The following is a 23,120-nucleotide window of genomic DNA, read 5'->3' as shown; positions in this document are numbered from 1 at the left end:
TGGTAATTACGCTTGTAAGATTTAAACTTTAGTCATCCGTTTCAATTGCACTTAGAGTCTTTAAAGATTTCTAATTAATTACGCAAAACTTAAAAAAAACCAATTAAAAGAAAACTATTTGTTTGTTTTATCATAAATTGTAGCTGAGATTTTATAAAAGGTGAAATAGTGTGTTTGCTAGACTTTAAATTTATTATCTCAGATGAGCATTAACTATCATGCCATTCCATATCAGCGTTGGTCGTTTGCTTAAAGCATGTTTTCCTAAGTTGTTTGTTTTAATTTAGCTAAACAATGAGGGGACAACTCTAAAACTTACAAATGTGCTAATTTATATTTACTAAATCTATTGATTGGCTACTACTATGTTTGTTATGGATTTTATTGAAAATTCTAGAAGCCAACAGTTAACATACAAAATGTCATTACTTTCTATCATCAAATGTTCTACATATGACCTGAGCTCCTCAAAAAATTAAAAATAGTTCTTTATTTTTAACTTACACTTGAGCCAATTTTACAAACAAAATTTGCGGGCTAGATTTATGTGAAAAAGAAAATAATTTAATCACGCTTTGCACTAATGCAGTAAATCATAAAAATGCTCTGAAGATGGAGAGTCGAACACTAAGAACTAGAAAAACGATTATGCTAATTTGTTCTTTATATAAAAGAATTGTGTGATTAAAATGCTATATTAGAAACATGTTCAGCTCACTCTTGTACTGTCTAGTTAGTCAAAATATGTGTGTTTTGAGTTAGCAAGTAAAAACTTTTATTAGCAACACATCATTTTATTATTTATGATTCTTGTATGGCATAATTTGGAAAATCTGTCCAAATTACAATGTACAAAGTCACTAAAGCTTGCTCTCACAGCTCTTATTAGTCCGTTTAGTAATACGTATATTAGCTTATTCAAATTAGCCATTGGCTATGTCTTAGGCTAGTGGGACGTGGTATGCAACTCCATTACCTGACACTGTTTATAAGCTGTATTTTAATACTTGTGCAATGCCGGACATTCGGCTAGTTTTGCTACAAACGCTATATCTTGCTATAACAGTATTTATAGCGAGATGACTACTATCATAACCTTGATGAGAGCAATCAATCTTAAAGCATGTGCAATTTCTCTCAATGAAAAGTGTCGATGGGTTATGAAAGCAGTGTAGCAATTTGTATTGAAAATCTACACCCCTGCTGCAGGCAGGTGATATACATGTAAGATGAAAAGATTCTAAGCAACCCTGGGCTCTCTGCTAGTATCCCGCTGCAATGCTGGGCTCTCTGCTAGTATCCCGCTGCAATGCTGGGCTCTCTGCTAGTATCCCGCTATAATTGCTATCATATTAAACTAACAAATCATTTAGTTCTTGTAGTAGAAATAGCGATATTCATGTGATTTTGTAAAAATTATCAGAATGTCATCATGAATATCTATTTCTGGCTTTCATTAGGTGCACTTGATACGTGTAACATGAAACCATAGACTTTCATGAGGTGCACTTGATACGTGTAACATGAAACCATAGACTTTCATGAGGTGCACTTGATACGTGTCACATTAAACCATAGACTTTCATGAGGTGCACTTGATACGTGTAACATGAAACCATAGACTTTCATGAGGTGCACTTGATATGTGTCACATTAAACCATAGACTTTCATGAGGTGCACTTGATACGTGTCACATTAAACCATAGACTTTCATGAGGTGCACTTGATACGTGTCACATGAAACCATAGACTTTCATGAGATGCACTTGATACGTGTCACATGAAACCATAGACTTTCATGAGGTGCACTTGATACGTGTCACATGAAACCATAGACTTTCATGAGGTGCACTTGATACGTGTCACATGAAACCATAGACTTATGATCAGAACCATTCATGCTTTTTACATCTTTAAAACTTAAACTGAGACATTAATTAATAATGCTTTAAACAGATTGAATACATAAATAAATGATTATTTTAATTCATAAAACATAAGATAAATAGAAATGGATACAAATATGTAAGATAAAAACAACATATAAGATGAAAGGAATATTATAATTTAATCAAGTGTCGGTATCAGAAGAGTCATCTGAACTTGACTCTGTGGATACTGCCCGCCGGCGCACTGCAGATCTTATCTTTGTTGCAGGGCGTTTTGGTGAATCTTGTTTGGGCATTTTTACTGGATAAGATGCCCCTTTAGCGCTTTGCTGTAATGGTCTGGTTGTTTCTTGGGAGGTTTGCTGTAACGTTCGGGTTGTTTCTTGAGCGGCTTGCTGTACCGTCCCAGAAGTTTGTGTTAGGCTGGATGATTCAGATGTCCTGACTGGTTCGCTCCTACAATATCAGCTTTGATTAACCTTCTTTCTGGTGAGCTAGTGAATGGGTCCTTTTAGAAAGACTTCGTGTGAGTTGCATCTACTGTATATTTTGACCAACACATTTGACGGAGCAGTAAATATTGTGATCCAAGAAAACTAGTGTGACTACCGATAACCTTCTGTTAGTGTGATGAGCCGTTTGCCATCATAAAGTTATAACAACTTTTTGGAACATCCCTTGAAAACAAAACTTGATATGTTTGACTTCATGTGCCTAACATCAGATTATTTTTTCAAGTATCATATAATTATAGCATAAACTCCTTGTTTAATCCAATTAAACGATGATATTTAGGGTCCAGCTAATATTAAAGGGTGGTGACTCAAATGCACCACTAAAACTAATGCAATTTATTCAGACTAAATTTTAAGAAAAAAAAATCTAATGTATTCTAACACCAAATTTAGATATCTATTTACCTATATTCTTTAAAACACTAAATAAAACTGTCAATTAGCTGACAAGAGGCTAACAAATGAGCCACAATAACATTGTTATTATATGTATTATTATAGTATTGCTATTATATGTAAACAGGATATTGCAAACAAAATTAGAGGAACCATTTAGAACTTTTCATTAATATCCAACTAAGACTATTAAACAGAATAATAGCTTATGGTGATTCAAATAGCCTGTGGGTCTGCTACCTTTGATCACCAATATAGCCCCATTTATCTCAAACACCTAAAGTTTGAGTACAAGGGCTGTAAAACCCCGCTGAAGGTATTGACTGTATTTAGACAGCCCAGAATATCTCAGGCAATTTAAGTTCCAGACTATGCCAACAAACACTGCAAGTTTGTTCTTTCAGTAGACTATTATGGGTCCACGTGTGAGGATGATCATAGCATGTTTGCAATCATTAAAATCCTCAGGTTACGTGTACAAACATTTAATTTTTTTTCAACTGTGTAAGGAAAAATGAACTTAGATGCTTTAAAAGGCTTCTCAATGCTGCCATTACCCGCAATTATAGTGCTGACAGACAAAATCATCACTAAAAATCTACAATAACGAAATGATTAATAAGTATTCCATGTCAGGTATGAAACGAGAAACAGTTGATATTAAACTTGTCTAAAAAGTCCTTCCAAACAAATTAAACGAAAGTGAATTTAATTACTTCAATTGAGAAATTGAGCAGTACATTATTGATTATTATTGTATACTATTTACAATACTTGTACAATTTTATTATATGAAATACATACAGTTATTACTTTCTGCTAAAATTGTTTAACAGTAGCTCAGCTTACAGTATGCCGACTGATAATATTTTTAATGCGGTATTAATACAATTTTAATACATTAATGCAATTTTAATATATTAATGCAATTTTAATGCAACATTGGCACCAACCAATGAGAAAATGAAATATTTTTTAGCATTAAAAACGTCCTGGCAAATTGAACAAGTAAATAACACGATATAAGCACAGAGTATGAAAACCAACAATTTATCTTATTAATAAGCTGAAACAAAATATCACATAACATCAGCTCTCGCTGTTTGTAGCTCTGAAGAAACATTAAGGCAATGGAAAACATGTTTGTAAGGTCAAGGACATAGCCTATACGCACTACTGAGCCAAGATGCATCTAAGTGAGAGGAACCTCTAAGAAGGCTAGCGTTGTGCCTGCAAAGGTAGACCAGTGCGAGGAGGAATTACAAAGGGTAACAACTTGACACCAAATCCTGGAGACATAAAAAGCTTTGCTCTAAACAGTGTGTATGCCCACATCTCATCTATTGGTCAGCTTGTTCACAGACTAACCCGTCCCCTCCTCAACTCGTATTCAGGTTACGTCTGGACAGTCATTAAATATGAAGAGAAAACTGAAATTTTAACATGAAAATGAAAGGTAAGAGACTCCATATCAAAAAAATGACCCAGAGTAGCCTAAAAACCCACGTGATCATAGCTAAAGCAATTTACAGTCACACCTCGACATACGAGCCTAATGCGTTCCAGGACTGAGCTTGTATGACAATTCTTTCGTATCTCAAATCAATTTTTTCTATATAACATAACTAAATATAGATTAATTCTTTCCCACTCTCTGAAAACAAACACATAAGAACAGGATTATACGATTGAGAAATGTGTTTTTAATTATTTTAATTTACCACCTACAATCACAAAATAATCTAATGACTATGATCCGTAATAGAATGTAACCTTATTATATATAAAATTGTAATGAGTTCTACCTTCGAGACAGACGATAGTGGCTAAAAGAGAATGAGATGTGAGAGAGCCTCGACGGCATCACATTGAGCAGGCTACACTTTTCTGATGCTACATAGGATAACATAAAAATTAAATTTTACTTTAATAAATTTAGCGTACTAAACACACACTGAATTTTCAAACTGATCCAATGAGAAAACTCAAGCGATACTGTTCTCGTTAATGGACTCTCACATACTCGGTCACTTAGCGACCACATCGAGAATTGTTTTGTATGCTCATATTTCAACTTTGCCTCGCATGTCTAGGTAAAAGTTTGTTTAAAATTTTCTTCATATCTGAAATTTATCGTATATTGAGACACTCTATTTTGAGGTATGACTGTCATTGCTAAACATAGCAGATTTGGCTTTGAACTTGTTGATCTGTGGACGAGCTGATCTGTGGACGAGCTGTCCTGTGAACAAGATGAACCGTGAATGAAAGAGCCAATTATCATATAAACATGTGGAGCTAGAGCACTCAACAACTCGACTACTTGCAGAGGTAAACACTTACGAATGGGGTCAGATCTCTGTAAGGAGACACAATCTATCTTGGAGTGTATGACTAGACTTCAGCAGTTCATAGCACGGAAAAACGCCATTTTTATAATAATAAAATATAATAGCATCATACAAAAACAACTAAATAATTGTATTATTGTAAAATTATAGGAAGTTAAAGTGTATAAATACAGATATATACTAAAAGTTGAATGATGTAAAACTTGTTTGCTGGATTAAATGCTCATATTGACTGCACATATACCATAAAATTATGGTATTTAACAGCTGATGCACCATAGAATAGTGATAAACAAGTCCTTTAAATGCTGTGGTAAATGTTATTTAACAACAAAACTAGGGTTTGTCTCCCATGCCATACTAGTTTAAGCTCCGCCTACTGTCTGGAAAGTGAGCTATTTAAAGGTGAGTGTAACTTAAAACTACAGAAAACAATGAGGTAAAAATAAAATATACAATATATATATAGATTATGATAACATAACTTACAGTGGTAAATTAATCTATTATATATGCTACATGCGTATTCTATAGAATCAATATATTTTATAGAGTACATCACATCTAGAACACATAACAAGCTGGTCTTTATAAGTATACCAACATCCTGATTAGCTAAGAAACCTTAAAAAAACTAAAACAGGATGAAAATCAATTTAAAGAATGTAAAAACTCGCAGCAGTTTTTTGAACAGACATGATCATGTTACCACGATGGCAAGTGCCAGAAACAATAGAACTATCCAAGCATCTGAACTGCGTCATAGATGTATACCAGTGCTTAGATCTACTAATCTTTAAAGGTTGACTTGCAACAAAATTCACATTACAGTTATTTGGTATCAAAAGGTTCACCATGATTTACTCTGTTGTGTTGTAGGTGCAAAATATGTGGAAATGTGATTACAAGCTCTTAAAAGCTCAAAAACGAAAAGCCGCCGTAGATTGGAATCTCTTTATTTCTTTGACGTTGTCATTACATTTGGTTATTGTCTTGTCACGTGATGTTCTCACATGAATTGAAAGGCCAATGAAAAGCTCAATATAAAACTTATCGTAGCACTAGTTTATGACAAACACTTCGAGTTTTACCGAAGACCCCGTATCAAATATAGGCGCTCGCTACTTTACAGTTTTGTTTCGGCTTGATCTAATCGTCAAGTCGTAATCTGATCATGTGACCCTATACTTCGCAAGTAATTTCAGCAGCACTTTTCAATTATCACAGGTGACCAACAGGCTCGTCTTGATTATCAGACAATGATATGTATTCCTTCGAGCTAAGGTTAAAAAATTAAACAAATTTTTACGGTAAGTTATAAGACATCAGTGCTAAAATGACAGCATTACAATGACGATAAAACAGACGCGTAAGAACAATAGACATGGTTCTATTGAATGCGTCAAGTATATTTGTGAAAATATTTTGACGAAGGAGGTTGCATGAAAATGTAAACAGAAACCATCTTGTAACAACTACGTCACATTTGAGCCGTTTTGAAAAGAGAATCCAAACTACGGCGGTCTCGTGTGGCTGCGATTAGCTGTTCGTTTTTTAAGCTTTTGAGAGCTTGTAACCACATTCCCACATATTTTGCACTTACAACACAACAGAGTAAGACATGGTGAATCTTTTGATACCAAATAACTGTAATGTGAATTTTGTTGCAAGTCAAATTTTAAGAGCATCAGCCTTAGGCTAATTGTATGAACTATTAGCTAAGGCACCCAGACTGAAAAGCAAGAGACATGGAACACGGTCTAAACAAAGAAGCATACTTACAAGTTTAAATCAACTTCATCAAATATTTGCCCAGTCGACGGCAGTTTTCCTATAAAACCAATAAACGAAGTAACCAGTCAGAGCAGTAGTTGACAACTCCTAAAGAAATGCTAGCTAAAACTGTAGAAGCAATATGAAAGTGAGAACTTTTCACCAAGCTTAGAAAAAAGACTTGTCAGCAATTGATCTGTCGAGAGTGAGGAAATCAGAGCAATGATATCGACAACTTGTTGATCCATGAGCTAGCAACACTTGGCTAGCATTACATACTGCCTGACAATTAACAGGATGAGCAAGTGTGATTCATAAAGCCCATGTGAGCCACAAATATGCCGTCACCAATAAGGAATTGGGATTGAATAATGGCTGAGACTTGGTTATATGTAAAAACTAAACATATGAAGTAACAAGCGATAAAAAGGAAATTTTACTGCCGATTCGCATTTCTATTGAAGACAGATATATAGCCTGGGTGTTGCAGTTGATGGTGGTGAATAGGCAAAGGTGCCCATAAATATATGGAGCTAGTGTAACTTGGACTGCAAAGACTAATTAACACAACTTATCTATATATAATTTATTGTTTCTGGATAACTTTTACATTTTATCTTGAATTATCATGGCAAGCCTTTCCACCTTTAATAGTTTCTGGGATTCTTTGCAATAATTTCACCTTCTTCCTCATGAGGGCTACAACACAACTTCCAAGGAACTGCTCTGAAGATATCTGCTTTTCCTTCTTTTCTTAGCCTACTATCACTAGTACTACTATTACTAGTAATACTATCACTAGTACTACTATCACTAGTACTATTATTACTAGTACTACTATTACTAGTACTACTATTACTAGTACTACTATCACTAGTACTACTATCACTAGTACTACTATCACTAGTACTACTATCACTAGTACTACTATTACTAGTAATACTATCACTAGTACTACTATTGCTAGTACTACTATCACTAGTACTACTATTACTAGTAATACTATCACTAGTACTACTATCACTAGTACTACTATTACTAGTACTACTATCACTAGTACTACTACACCCGTATTGTTATTCTTGAGATCATGATTAGTTTTGTTAAAACCAAAGCTATTTAAAAGAAGGCATGAAGTATTGTTTAATAGCGTACACATATACTGATTGCTATGGCGCCTTACAGTGCCTCGCCTTGCGCGTTCACAACTCGAGTTGATCAACTCGAGTTGCACAACTCGAGTTGTGAACGCGCAACACGACTTTTCAAAAGTTAGGTGCAATATAGTGGTATTACGGTAGAATAACCGTAGATCTGGTTATATTAACAATGGTATATCAATAGGCACCCGTTAGCTAATAGAAATTAAACTATTAGTCTGGTGGCCACAGGGCATTATCGTGTCAACAGGTGACAGAAGATGGGGTCTATGGTAACTTGACACTTTTAACATGTTTCTAATTTATTCATTACTAATTTAGTTTCTTACCGCTATTTTAGTTGATAAGCTAAGAGTAATTTGCCATTAATGGTGAGTAGTTATACAAAAATAAATTTTTTCTTACGCCGTGTGCAGTCAGTCGGACCAGCTAATCAGAGCCGTAGACCAACATTTACCTCATGTTGTAGTACGGGGGTATTAAATTACTCCGATATCAATTAGGTTTGTTGTCAGTTTCCTGTCTCATCGAGCGACCGCCGGTGTTTGGAGTAATGATCGAAAACTTTAATTTACTAATTATACCGATTTCCAAAGCTAGCTGTCATGGATTACATAATTCAATATAATCAACTACTACATTATATTAGATAAAAGGTTGTTCAACGCACTAACACGTTCAACACTGCATCTTTATGGCAAGTCTGATTCTACAAGTGAAGCCGACGCCAGATACAGGTTGTTCTCATCAAGGACATCTTATGAAAAAAACCTTCCACCAAGAGGGTTCTCTCCGTCGGCATTTAATGAGGGTCAATTACTAAGCAGCAATACAGCAGTGGAAAATTCAACCATTAATGGTGCCCCCAGATCCCACAAACCATGTCTGGAGTAAAGATGATGATGAGATTTCTGGGCAATGCTTTCCTGATGAGCAAAGAGCTATTCCTAGGCAGCTTGTCCAATGGACCAGTTGCTCATGCAAAAAAAAAGTTTGCAAGTCTATGCGGCTGTGTAGAGTGCAGTAATGAAATGACTGACGAGATTGAGGATGGTAATCAATTAGACGGTGATGATGAGCTTTAAGATTATAATTATGTAATAGTTTTATTGAATACTTTTGCAATATGCTTTCTAGAAACAATTAACAGTTTTTGATGTATCATGATAAACAGACTATGTACTTTGGTAAACATGCTATATAATAATCATACTAGTCTTCATAAGTCTTCATAGTCTTCATACTAGTCATCATAAGTACTAAGATACCCATACAAAGACATGATATTAATTAATCATCCAGAAAGTTGGTTGTCATCGAACATACTGCACCACACATTCCATCACACTGGTTACATTCAACATTTCAACCATACATGGTTTCAAAATACTGCATGGTGTTAACATGCTACCAGTACAATAAATCTAAAGCTAAGCCAGAAATTTCACATATTGATGTCAGTTAAATAAAAAAGAAATAATTTTAATAATAATAATTTCATTTAAAAGATTAAGTTTACATTAGATTTGTTAGTTAGTCTGCGTCACAACCAGTGTACCCAATGAGGTATACAGTATAGCCTGTCAATCAGTAGTTGTACAGGTATCAATGTAACGAGTATGAAGAGGGTTTCTGGCAGATCAGTGGCTAAGGTGATGGCGAAAAATGTTTGTCATATCAAGTCCCTGGCAGCCGACTACAATGTAAAGAATCGCATCCATTAGAGACAATGAGTTCAAAATACAAAATGATCATATAGACATATAAGAGCTGACATACATTTATGGTGCAATATTTATCGATCATAACCTACCCGAAAAACGATCTATCAAAGCATGTAGCAATAAATTTAAAACTTGAAAATAGGAAGAGCTACAATACTGATTTGAACGTGTACGCAATGTGCATAGCCCTACATAAAAGTAATAGATGTACCCCCTTTAGCTTTAACCACAACAATAATTAGTTAACTCATACATCGCATACTTCTGTAAGGTAATAATTGATATGTGAGTGCTATAACGATACAATATAATTGATTAAAATACAACAAAATATTTATTAATATATATAATATGACACAACAAAATGCAACATATCAGTCCTATAGCACAATTCAAATCAGTTCAATACAACATAATACAGCTATTATAATACAATAGAATATAGTGTAATAACATAATAATACAGTACTGATAAGTTCTGCATGATACAATATAGTAACTTAAAACTAACCAAACCATCAGTTAAATAACAATCATACATTTGCATAAAGGTACTACACTTTGTGTTGATATTGGTTTGACGTTTCAAAGAGCAATACAGTCTCCAATTTTGTAAATAGGCGAGCTAAGTCTTAATAAAAATCAGCAGAGGCATTCTATATTACAAATAGTCCAGTATTACTGATTTATTAAAAAAATACCCAATCTAGGTATTCTAGTATAAGTAATATAAGTAGCTTATAATGTTATGTAGTGCTACCGTTTTAGCCTAAAAATTAAACAAATTGAGTTAAGCTATTGAGTGTATGAAACAGTGAGTGTCTGAAGACACAGCAACAATACCTACGACAGAGATTAGTTTATTGTATAGTTTGTAACCAATATGTAAAATCTGGACTGAGAAGTTTGACTTGAGAGTTTGATTCATTATAATCAACACCTATCACTCATTGATCCAACTGACTACAGTACACAGTGAAGGAAACGCAAGATTTTCAATAAAGCAATGCATTTAATCTTTGATTAATTATTCATAAATATTAAGTAAAATGAGTTTGCTATCATCTCACCTTATTTTTTTCAGGGGTTTGAGATTCTTTGCAACTTGAGAAGCTCTTTGTTATTTCGACTCACTAGCAATCTTCCTCAAGCATTCAGTGTGGCATTTACATACGACTAACACTGCGAGCTGCGATCTGGCTGTTTGTAGATGGTGCTCTACATCTCATAAAAACTTTGGATTATCGCTTTTTTCCGTTAGTAAAACATTGTTGACTTCTTAGCATGTAAAACTTGATTATAATGAATTATGTACCTGATAATAGCTAGCTGTGGTAATCAATTTAAATAGAAGATACTAAATTTGCGTTACTACCAACCGACGTATACGGCAGTTTCTAACACGGAACAGCGGAAACAGACTAAGGGCACAAATGTTATCGGTGAATGCAAATACGCCCCGTATTAAACAAATGTATAGATTTATGTTTACCTAGCTGATTGGCTGATTTGGCTAATTGCGCATGGCGCAAGGGAAATCTCATTTATGCATTTCTACCCATCTTTTAATGGCAAATAATCACTGCTTGATAAGAATAATTCCGGTAGGTATAATAAAAAAGTTAGGAGATGTTTTATTCTATCCATTAAATCTAAGATTCGTTATACCCCATTGTCGTGCCACCTTGGCAAAAAAACGACACAAAAACCCTGCGGCCACCAGACTATATGTATGTACTGTAAAACTAAAGCTAATAGCGAATTATTAGAATTATACTGTGCCGAGTTTGCAACTCGAGTTGTACAACTCGAGTTGCACAACTCGAGTTGTACAACTCGAGTTTGTAAATATAACTCGAGTTGTACAACTCGAGTTGCACAACTCGAGTTGTACAACTCGAGTTGCAAACTCGGCACAGTATAATTCTAATAATTCGCTATTAGCTGTAGTTTTACAGTACATACAGTTTAATTTCTATTAGCTAACGGGTGCCTATTGATATACCATTGTTAATATAACCAGATCTACGGTTATTTTACCGTAATACCAATATATTGCACCTTACTTTTGAAAAGTCGTGTTGCGCGTTCACAACTCGAGTTGTGCAACTCGAGTTGATCAACTCGAGTTGCGAACACGCAACGCGAGGCACTGTAAGGCGCCATAGATTGCAATGTTTTAAAACAAATGTAGGTCGAAATAAACATTTAATTAAATTTACATTGTATGTCGAATGTCACTCGTGAATATACTAATGGAATCAAGTGAAACTGATAGCTGCTGACAAAGAAATGATATAAAATCGGGTTTTAATATTATAATGCAACTCAAATGTGGGTAAGAGACAACCATAAAAGAAAAATGACTTTTCTCAAAAACCTTCAATTTAAACAAAGTTTAAACACCAGAGATAGCAGCATGTAATACATCGACATCCTTCGACTATTTAAACAGGACAAGGAAATGTTTTAAGACCGACATGAATATAATTTAATGGTCAATCCAAGATAACACAGGAGAAAATTACACTAGCAAAAACAATGGAACAGTGGGATAAACAACAGTCTAACAACATAAGACACCTACTAAAACCAAATGATTGTAAACACAGAAATGGGTGACATACATACCTATTCCAGTGTTGATTGCCTCACTCTTGGAAAGGGCTACGAGAAATCCATAAAATGTAACGCTTGGAGCAGCGGAAAGAATTTCCTTGAGTGCCGAGAGAGATGGAATACTATAAACAAGAAGGAAGTTACAATACAACGTAGCTTTTAGCTAGGTGGTGAGAGTCTGGATTCATGAACCACAAACTAATGAGTTTAACTGCTGCGTCAAGCTCCTGCTGCCGGCATCAGCAATGCCTCAAGGAATCTACAGAACAAGAGCAAAATTTATCAGCTATTCACTGCCCATCTGTCAAAAATACTCCAGTTTGCTACTTAAGCTCGCATAGAATGCAACTTCTGCCCATCAGGCCCATTTCAGATGTATCCAATCGGCCCAACAGCTCGATTGCACTCTCAACGCTATCTTAGTCCAATTTCGAAGCAAAAAAACTGATAATAATTCTATTGCTATCTTTAGTGATAACTATTGTTTGTTGACATGCCTAAGAACTACTAGAGCTATGTTGATACAAGGTTGTCAGGATGTAGCATTGTTCAAGTGAATCAAACCGATCTTTGTTATTTATTGTACTTAATACTACTGTTCAGCCAAAGAAATAATGCTAATCAAACAATTTACAACTCAATTCTTCAGAGTACTGATAATTTGCAAAAAATCAGAAATGAAATCCTTGCAATGAATTGCACAGGAAGCTCACCAAATGCAGACCATATTTTACATATTTCTAATGACTTAGGGAGAACAAAGCTGTCAAATATTGTAACCTTTATAGAACTGACAAAACAAACACATCTATAACATTTGATTTTAATGCGAAAAGTTAAACATTTTTCCATGAAGAAAAATACCTTTGACAAAACAAGCATGATAATATATTTTGTTAAATATTTGACAGCGAGTATTTGTATTAGTTTTAGAAACTTAATAAACAAAAAATATTTAAAAGTAATTAATTGATAACCTATAATAGCTGAAACAGCATAGAAAAAAGAATTATAGCTCGAGACAGAAGATGAAAACATCATAATTATTGTGTTTATTGAAGTAAACAGATGCATCTATAACCAACTGCTACCATGTGATCACAGCATGATCTATTATTCCACTGATATTCTGTGTTTTTGCACACAACACCCATAAGGCCACTAAAGGTGGTCATTATGACAGTTTGACTAAAATAGACCGGACGTCCATACTGATGCTAATTCCTACCTTAACAGACATCATACAGCTATTAAAAACAATATACTGCTGTCTGAGAACTTATCCAGGAGTACGAGAGGGGGGGGGGGGTGAGCAAAATGAACAAGCTTGACATCGAGTCAGACAAACTGATGTTTACTTTAAACTATTCACACATGCATTCATGCAGTTTAGTGTATTGATGGGTCTTCTAACACCATGCCTCACTTTGCATATTTTCGCATATATAAACAAGCTTAAAAACATTTGAAAAGAATGAACCTGAATTGGTTTTGCAATTGCTGCCGTTCTAGACGAAAAAAGACGCGAGGAAACTGACCAACGACTAAAGGGTCTCTGAACCGAGCAGGTCTCTAACCTGAACTTGTGTTTGTCTGGCAGCTGGCTGAGAGATCTGTAGAATTTCATGCTGTCAACTCCGTCAGAGCTGTTCTGAGCAGGCAGCTTCTCCTTCACTACCTCGGTCATGTGATCAGTCATGTGATCGGTTGGGACTACAATGTCACGTGGACTCTGGTTCTCACCGAGTAGGGACTGATAGACCAGATGAGAAGTTTCCAAAAACTCTGTAAAATAGTGACAAGCATTCATGACAACGATGGCTTAATGAAAGCATTCATGAATTTTAGAATTGAGTTCAAGGACATTATATGTACCATTATCTTGACTTATCGGTATGGCACCTGATTTACCAAATACCATATTCTTAACTTTTCAAAAAACAAACTCAAAAAATGATTACTAAATATGATTGAGCATATTGAAAGATACATTTTATAGCATACTTGTGTGAGCTGTGACCTTGCTTCAAATAAATAAAAAAGAACTTTCAAGAACACTGAAATGAGGCTACACCTAATAAAAGGTTTCATGACGCTGATACTCTTCATTCATCCTTGTTTAAACGGCAGTGTTATATGGTAAATAGTTAATGTTAAATAAATTAAAAATTAGTATTCATTTAACGAAAAAAATGTGCGAAACAGCGACTGAACTGGCACGCTGAGAGGAAAGAATATTTGACATGGTCCACCAGACATCTGGATGCAATCGCTAAATCAAATGAAGACACTGTAGTTAATTTGATTATCAATAGACTATCAATATGAACTGTTTATATGGACATTTTAATCTCAACCGGTCAACTCTGATGTATCGGTATATAAAAATCATACATTAGAAATTGATTTTTCCTTCATTTACACTACTAGCTGATTAAATACGCATTCAAATATCATCTAAGCAGATGTGATTCTCTCTATAGGAAAGAAGCAATATGATCCGAACTCCCAATTATAGTAACAAATCCTACAACACTTATGCGACACTAAAGGGTCACAAACTTTTATAATGGTAATAAACTAGTAAAATGCATAACGAGAAAACAACTCCTCATTTTCCAAAAAAAATAATAAAAAATATTAATTTATTAGCAATAATAAAATCAATAAATGATTTAGTAAATGTTTAAATATAAATGTCCAACTATTGTATAATTTGAATGCAAAAGTCACACGAAGTTCGAGGCTTCTTTTTACTGTTTAGTGAGTGGCCCAGATCAGAACTACCGTTTTCAACAAATGACAGTCTCTCGTTTACTTGTTAAACAATTCAGTACTTGTACCTTGATGTTGCTGAATAAATCAATTTCTGCCTGGCGATCAAAAAAAGCCCTTAGTTTCTCATGACACCGATAGACTTGGCAGAATTAACCACAACACCTACACACAGCTCAATAGCTCAACCAACAAAACCACAATCCAGATTCTAGTATCAAGTCATGACGCATTGTAAGCTGGACTGACACTAAGGCTAACAGAAATGCCTTTTGAAAACCATGAAAGAATTATAATCACATTATATTGCATAATTATAATATAACTAGCGGAATGCTCGATTACTAGAATAATTACCTAATGAATTTGAGTAACTTACCTAGAAAGTTAGATCTATACTAAAATCTTTACTAAAACAATACCCGCGTTTTGGACCAGCTTAACAATCGTTACGTGTAACAGTCAACACTGCTAGTTATTAACCCCAAGTCAGTGAATATCTTAACCAATGTAATAAATATTTGCCAATTGAATTCATTGCATTCCAGGTAGCTTAATGGTTAAGTTCCCCGCCCCTAGATATGGAAGTCTTAAGATCAAATCCGGTGCCATGTGGAATTTTCAGTGCTAGATTTTAATTACTATAATAGGATACAGGGTTTAAAAGAGACAATCACTTAGATTTATATATATACTAGCTGTGCTACCCGGCGTTGCCCGAGTAATAGAAAAGTCTTTAGACAAAAAATTAATTTGTATTTAACATATAACAACATTTGCCATTCTAACTATCAAACTACATATCATGAGAAAAGCGTTTTGTCTCATAAACGATGAGAAGTAGTGAGAGTTTTTGCTAGTGACTTGCGCGCTATTAGACAGTACGTTTAATAATGTGCTAGTTATTAATTCCAAGCTAGTGCTTTAAGCGTGAATAACTTAACCAATGTAATGACTATTTGCACAATGGATCTAATGTATTCTGTGTAGCTTAATAGTTAAGTTCTCTAGATCTGGAGGTCCCGAGATCAAAACCAGTACTGCACAGATTTTTCATTGCTAGACTTTAATAGCTCTAACTGGACACAGGGTATAACAAAATGGCCGACACTAAGATTTATACACATAGATTATAACCACATTATTAAGAATATATTATATTCTTTTTTTAGCATAAAATATTAGGCAATCTATATTCTCACATAAAGGCGTAACACCCATTATTGAGATAAATGTTCTATAGATAAGCCATGGTCTAGAACTCTTGACCTCCAAACAACACGCTGGGGTTCATTTCCCAAAAAAGGCCCCTGGTGACAGGAATGACCAGCTCTGTAACTAAGCATGTCTCCAGTCATCGAGGTTCCCTTCCCACTAGACTCAGACGTGTCCAACCAAGATTACAGAGTGATTGTTTGTGTAACAATGGCTCTAAAACACGCATAGCCTCTGTTAAGCGGGCATCACACTCAATCTTCAAGAGATTTCTCACACTATAAACACCAACCTCTCTCTATTCTCTTTTAATCTGCATTACTGATGACCCATCACACCGAGAGCGCTCACCTTGGTAGTAGAACTGGAGTTGAAATGAATAGAGAAAGTCGGTGAATGCTATGAGGCAGTCATGAGCATCGTCTATTAGTACTATCTTAGCCGTGTTCTGAAGTATTTCATACGGGAAGTCATTGCAGAGAATGGACACAAGTGCGTAGTACTCTCGTATCGTCAGTAGATCTGCAATCAACCAGAAAGATAGCCTACGATGATGCATTTTCAAAACATAATTCAACCAATGAGGATCATAAAAACTTTCTCAGTGGTATGCTTTTGGTGCATGTAGGATAAGTATTATAGGCCATGGGCGTGTCAGATGACATTCAGAGATGTCAGACGATAACAAAACTGCATATTGAGTGTCAAAGCGATGTGTTTATTTGCAGGAAACTAGTCAATTGGTAGAAAGATGACAATAGTTTTCTGACACATGTAACTTTGTATCAAGATGTCAATAGCTGTCTGAAGCATGTCACTTGGTGTCAAGATGTCAATAGCTGTCTGGAACATGTCACTTGGTGTCAAGATATCAATAGTAGTTTGAAAAATGCTAGCTAGTGTCAAAAAATGTCAACAAATATGCCTTTGGGTAATGAGATATGCGGTCAAGGATTGAAAGACTTTAATAGATATCTGAAAAATGTCTTTTCGAGTCAAAAAATGTCCTTAACAGCCAGGGAAATGTTGTTTGGTGTCAAGTGATGTCATTAGGTGTCAACAGATATTGCTGAGTGGCTAAATATGAGAAACTGCCTAAAGAGTCTCTCCGCTCTATGTAACTATAAGAGTTTACCTCCTTTTTTTCCTAAAACAGCAAAGCACTTGAGAAACGTCTCGATGAAACAGGCTCTGTTGAAAGGAGTGGCATTAATGAATGCAAATTCTCTAAACAACACATGTCTGCCTTCTTTCAAACAGCTGAAGCTAAAATAAAATAAAAACAAAACATTGTGATCAATTATAAAAGAACTCAGAGTAAATTCAAATTAGGCCCTGTTTCAATCATAAATATATATTTGCAGTAGATTTTGATAGGCCTGCATAAATGAGACCGACTTACCTATATTTCTAAAAGTTTGTTGTATGTTTGAAGGATTGATTGTCCGGCTATATAACTTAAAATAAATATTCAGTACCGAAGAAAATTCGATCTCAGACCCTGCTGTTTACCAGTCTGACGCCTTACCCACTAGACTACAGAAATCAAATTGCTAGCTTGCCAATATAAGTCATTATATGAGAGCAAATACCTTACTGCTTTGCGTATGATGCGGGTCATAGCATGACGTCACGAGAAGCTGTTCGCTCACATTATTAAACGCTCACATTATTAAACGTACTGTCTATTAGCGCGCAAGCCAATAGCAAAAACTCTCACTACTTTTCATCGTTTATGAGACAAAACGCTTTTATCATGATATGTAGTTTGATAGTTAGAATGGCAAATGTTGTTATATGTTAAATACAAATCGATTTTTTGTCCAAAGACTTTTCTATTACCCGGGCAACGCCGGGTAGCACAGCTAGTATATATATAAATCTAAGTGATTGTCTCTTTTAAACCCTGTATCCAATTATAGTTATTAAAATCTAGCACTGAAAATTCCACATGGCACCGGATTTGATCTTAAGACTTCCATATCTAGGGGCGGGGAACTTAACCATTAAGCTACCTGGAATGCAATGGATTCAATTGGCAAATAGTCATTACATTGGTTAAGATATTCACTGACTTGGGGTTAATAACTAGCAGTGTTGACTGTTACGTGTAACAATTGTTAAGCAAGTCCAAAATGTGGATATTGTTTTAGTAAAGATTTTAGTAAAGATCTAGCTTTCCAGGTAACTTAATCAAACTCATTAAAGGTTAACTTGCAACAAAATTCACATTACAGTTATTTGGTATCAAAAGATTCACCATGTCTTACTCTGTTGTGTTGTAGGTGCCAAATATGTGGAAATGTGAATACAAGCTCTTAAAAGCTCAAAAACGAAAAGCCGCCATAGATTGGAATCTCTTTATTTCTCTGACGTAACCACGAAATTTGGTTATCGTCTTGTCATGTATGTTCTCACGTGAATTGAAAGGCCAATAAAAAGCTCAATATAAAACTTATCGTAGGACTAGTTTATGACAAACACTTCGGGTTTTACCGAAGACCCGTATCAAATATAGATGCTCACTACTTTACAGTTTTGTTTCAGCCGGGTCTAATTGGCAAGTCGTAATCTGATCATGTGACCCAATACTTTGCAAATAATTTCTGCAGAACTTTTGACCAACAGGCTTGTCATGATTATCTGACAATGATATGTACTCCTACAAGCTAAGGCTAAAAAATTAAACAAATTTTTACGGTAAGTTATAAGATATCCTGCTAAAAGTGACAGCATTACGGTGACGATAAAACAGATGCGTAAGAACAATAGACATAGTTTTATTGAATGCGTGAAGTATATTTGTGAAAACATTTCGACGAATAAGGTTGCAAGAAAGTGTAAACAGCAACCATCTCTCACAACTACACCACATTTGAGCCGTTTTGGAAAGGGAATCCAAACTACGGCGGTCTTGTGTGGCTGCGATTTTCTGTTCGTTTTTGAGCTTTTAAGAGCTTGTAATCACCTTTCCACATATTTTGCACCTACAACACAACAGAGTAAGAGACATGGTGAATCTTTTCATATCAAATAACGGTAATGTAAATTTTGTTGCAAGTCAATCTTTAAGTAATTATTCCATTATCTGTGCAATGACCGGAATTCCGCTAGTATAAAAATAAAATGAACACTTTATGTTTGGTAAGGGTTTTGGTACCAATCAACTCCTAAACAATGTGACCATATAAAATATTTACTTATACTGCATAACCTAATTTAATTAGAATACATGTATCTAGGTTTACATAAGCTTCAGTAAATATGCAGATTGCAGCAAATGAAATACATAAAAACTAGTAACATGAAAGATAACTCCTAATCAGTAGTGCATTTGCTTAGCGACTGAGAAAATACTGGTGAATTATTCAGATCTCCAGAGAACCTTTGGTGGTCACTTACTATTGAGCTAAGAAACGATTAACATCAACTTTTGAAGGTTGAAGGTCCGATCTATAGTTTAATAGTTGAGTTATTGCGTCCTCCACATATGTTAGTATATGATTGTGATCTACAACAGATATACTAAAGCATTCCGGAGAAGGGTTAAAATAATAACAAACATTATAAAGTATTTGTCAGATGACAACCAGTCCAAAGCTTCTACAACTAAAGCAACTCGAGCAACAGCACTGCTAACCTAACAAAACAAGATAAAATCCTACCAGCAATTTAAAGGATGAGTCATCTCACAGCACGATTTAGATTAGTGGCGTGGATAAATTCATTTAACACCTGTAGTCTAATGAACTGCATTAGATATTCATTAATGATAAAAATCTGAAAATTAAAAAATGAGTCACTTTTTGAGTATGCACTATTTATCAACACTAACCACCTTAGCAATGTGAGTCATCCAACAATATGAGCCATGTAACAGTATGAGCCATCTAACAGCGTGAGTTGTCTAACACTACTGATAACCAATTTTATTTAAAAAGAATTTTACAAGTTGTCTATTTTTAATCTGTTTTTCACAAAAATATAGCTAACACAAAGGCCACTTTAAAACTTGAAAATTCGCAGTAGCTGATGTAATCTTGTAGATGCAAACAAGTTAGCTCATACCCTTTGTTCTAACAGCATGTCAATATTTACTAAGGATTTTAAAAAACAGAATGATGACTCACTTAAATACTCTGTAGTAGAGAGTTCTCTTGCCATTTCTGACCTACAAGTATTACTATAGTCAAGAAAGCAAATAATTTACATTTCTCTACTTATGATGTTTTGTAGGAATAACTAGAGCCTGACTTTGAATTAATGAAAAACACCTGAAAACGTAAGCTGAAATTTCTAGTCTTAGCATGCAAACTTGTATTGGCAAATTGAAGTTAAAACCATTATTTTTCATTCTGCTCACTTTCACACACCTCCATGATTAATTTCTCTGTTTTTCTACAAGTTCTTCATGTTTTAGTTTGCCAACACTTTATTTACACACTAGTTTAAATTTATAACTTAACTTGGACTAATCCAAAAAACAAACCAAATGTATAAAGTTTTTTGACAGATGCTAGTATAAATAATTAAGGAAATATATCTTTAACTAACAAACTAAACCATGAACCATAAACAAGGTCTGACAGACATTGAACTAAATTTATAACAATTCCTATGGTACTGTACTGCAGTTAGAAGATCTTCTGCACACATTGTTAACAAGTACAAAACTCAATAAAGATATAAAGCGAGAAACCTAAAAAATATACACAAAGTAGCCAACATAGTGCTATATTGTCCTTCATCATGGTATACTTTATTTATTCCGTGATAGCCGTAAAGTGACTTAGAATTTATTGTTGCATAATAGTTTAAGAACTATCAAGCAATGCGAGCCATGGAAACACCTAATCAAACAACCCTACAATATACTTCTTAACAAGTAAACCCGAATAAAACAAATTCTTTGCATCAGACGCTCTTTAATAGCAGGCAGAAACGCATATAAAAACACATACATTTTTGTGTGTCTTTTATGATTTGCATAAGATGTTCTCAAACAAGTCATTGCATACATGTTGTGGTGAAGTAACGCCTATCCTGCTTTAAACATTTTAAGATGTTAAGCTATGCTTTTAAAACTGCACACTAATTTCTATAAAACCTATTTACTGTAATTTCAGCAATATTTATTCTGCATATGAATCAAGGGTACTACGTGCGCAGCGGTAGGCAGTGGTGCAGCCTTTTGCAACGCTTGTATTACCTGTAAGTGTGTTATTATTTAGATCTAGTATCTGATTTATTAATTTAACCAGCCACTAGTTTTAGCTACACTAATATATTTAACTGATATAATAAAAAATATATAACTGATATATATAAAAAATAACTATTTTCGAAAACTAGCTTCAAGTTTCTTCACCTACACCTTTACAACTTGAACCTTTTGAGGATGTACAAGTAGTAACGCTAAAAAGTTCTCATTTAAAATGAAAACTGTAATATACTATACATAAGATTTTCGTTAGTTGTTAATAGAATACAAACGTTGAGATTTATATATATATAGAATAAGTTGACAATAAGTATTTTCGACGCTAATGTTGACAAGTCATTTCAATACATTGATAAATTTATTGTGGTAGTCGTCGGCATAATATTTTATAGTTATGAAAAACACTAAATCTATATAATTATGGTTAAGAAAAACTTGATATACAAAATCTTAAACAGAACGTTTTGCTTCTGGTAACGATATCGAACGCATCATGTTGCGAGGTGCCATCTTGACAGAACGCAGAAATTGGCGAGAGCGGCAAACGGTTTGTAATTTTTCCCCAATACCGTACAAGACGAATTCAACAGGTAGACCAATTACAGCCAGGCTTACTTACTTGCTGAGAAGACAACTCTTTTACTACCGACTCTGAAGCGCATGAGTGTAAGCTCATGGCATATTATATATAGGGTAGGCTGTGTTTAATGGCATAGTCATGTGTTTAATTTAATTGTGTTATATTGAAAGTTAAATATCATGTGCAAATATGTATTCTGTTTTGTCATAACTGCCCACTATGCAGGAAAGATTAAATTTTTTAAAGACTTGCTAATTATTTGGAACTTGAAAAGTATAACTTATTAGCAAAACATGGACTAAATTGTGCCTTAAGGCACTTACTAGATTCTAATTTCATTTTAATACAGCAAAAGTACTAAATTACATTATGCTAATTCCGTAAATTTTTTTTTACAATAGATAAAGCTGGCGCAATAAAATTATTACATTCGCCACAATAAGGTTTGGCCAACACCCGTCATAAAACTGACTGCACATACTGAAACAGTACAAACACAGCAATATGACTGTCTTTTCAACCAGCTTATATTACTCCTTAGACTGTGAAAACTTTATTTTTAGTAATGTCCTCAACATGTTATTCTATTACTAAATATATATGCACATCTAGGTAAAGGATAGTACTTTATATATATTAGATACATATGCAAATATTATATATAAATACTATTTTTGACCAAGATATATATTTATGCAGTTTTAATATAAACAGTTTATGCACATAAGCATAGTTCACATGCTAAAAAACTCGGAAAATCGATGCACTGATAGGCCATTCAAATGCCATTAATGACCGAAAAAACCACACAAAAGCTGCAATCTAAATATGATGTTATACAGTTTTATATGGCGGATTAGTGTGTCCCGGGTTTGCAACCCGAGTTGCAAGCGTAAACCTA

At 34.4% G+C, this 23,120-nt stretch overlaps 1 protein-coding gene across 2 annotated transcripts; it reads right to left on the bottom strand.

Annotated features, from left to right (window-relative positions):
- Positions 1–1,958: 1,958 nt before the first annotated feature.
- Positions 1,959–20,617, bottom strand: LOC137399315 (centriolar satellite-associated tubulin polyglutamylase complex regulator 1-like). 2 transcript variants are annotated; one of them, XM_068085387.1, is made up of 9 exons: positions 20,549–20,617; positions 19,821–19,929; positions 17,554–17,684; positions 16,770–16,940; positions 14,006–14,213; positions 12,441–12,550; positions 6,935–6,983; positions 5,145–5,160; positions 2,180–2,346 (listed from the first exon to the last, which is right to left on the bottom strand). In XM_068085387.1, exons 1-9 carry the CDS (start codon positions 20,580–20,582, stop codon positions 2,323–2,325), a joined length of 852 nt encoding a protein of 283 aa, XP_067941488.1. In that variant the 5' UTR covers positions 20,583–20,617; the 3' UTR covers positions 2,180–2,322. The 2 variants fall into 2 exon arrangements, with proteins under 2 accessions (XP_067941479.1, XP_067941488.1); XM_068085378.1 differs by lacking the exon at positions 5,145–5,160 and having other exon boundaries at positions 1,959–2,346.
- Positions 20,618–23,120: the final 2,503 nt, after the last annotated feature.

This window comes from Watersipora subatra, chromosome 1, assembly GCF_963576615.1.
Source record: "Watersipora subatra chromosome 1, tzWatSuba1.1, whole genome shotgun sequence".
NCBI lineage: Eukaryota > Metazoa > Bryozoa > Gymnolaemata > Cheilostomatida > Watersiporidae > Watersipora > Watersipora subatra.
The sequence above is the reverse complement of the archived record's forward strand: the minus strand, read 5'-3'. Positions and strand labels throughout refer to the sequence as shown.

Excerpts from the sequence above, each read along its gene's own strand:
- LOC137399315 (XM_068085378.1), bottom strand. The coding sequence starts at position 20,582 with ATGGCAAGAGAACTCTCTACTACAGAGTATTTAA. Across the intron at positions 17,685-19,820 it reads AATCGTTTCTTAGCTCAATA|CTTCAGCTGTTTGAAAGAAG; the intron begins GTAAGTGACCAC and ends ATTTTATTTTAG. Across the intron at positions 16,941-17,553 it reads TGTTTTAGGAAAAAAAGGAG|ATCTACTGACGATACGAGAG; the intron begins GTAAACTCTTAT and ends GGTTGATTGCAG.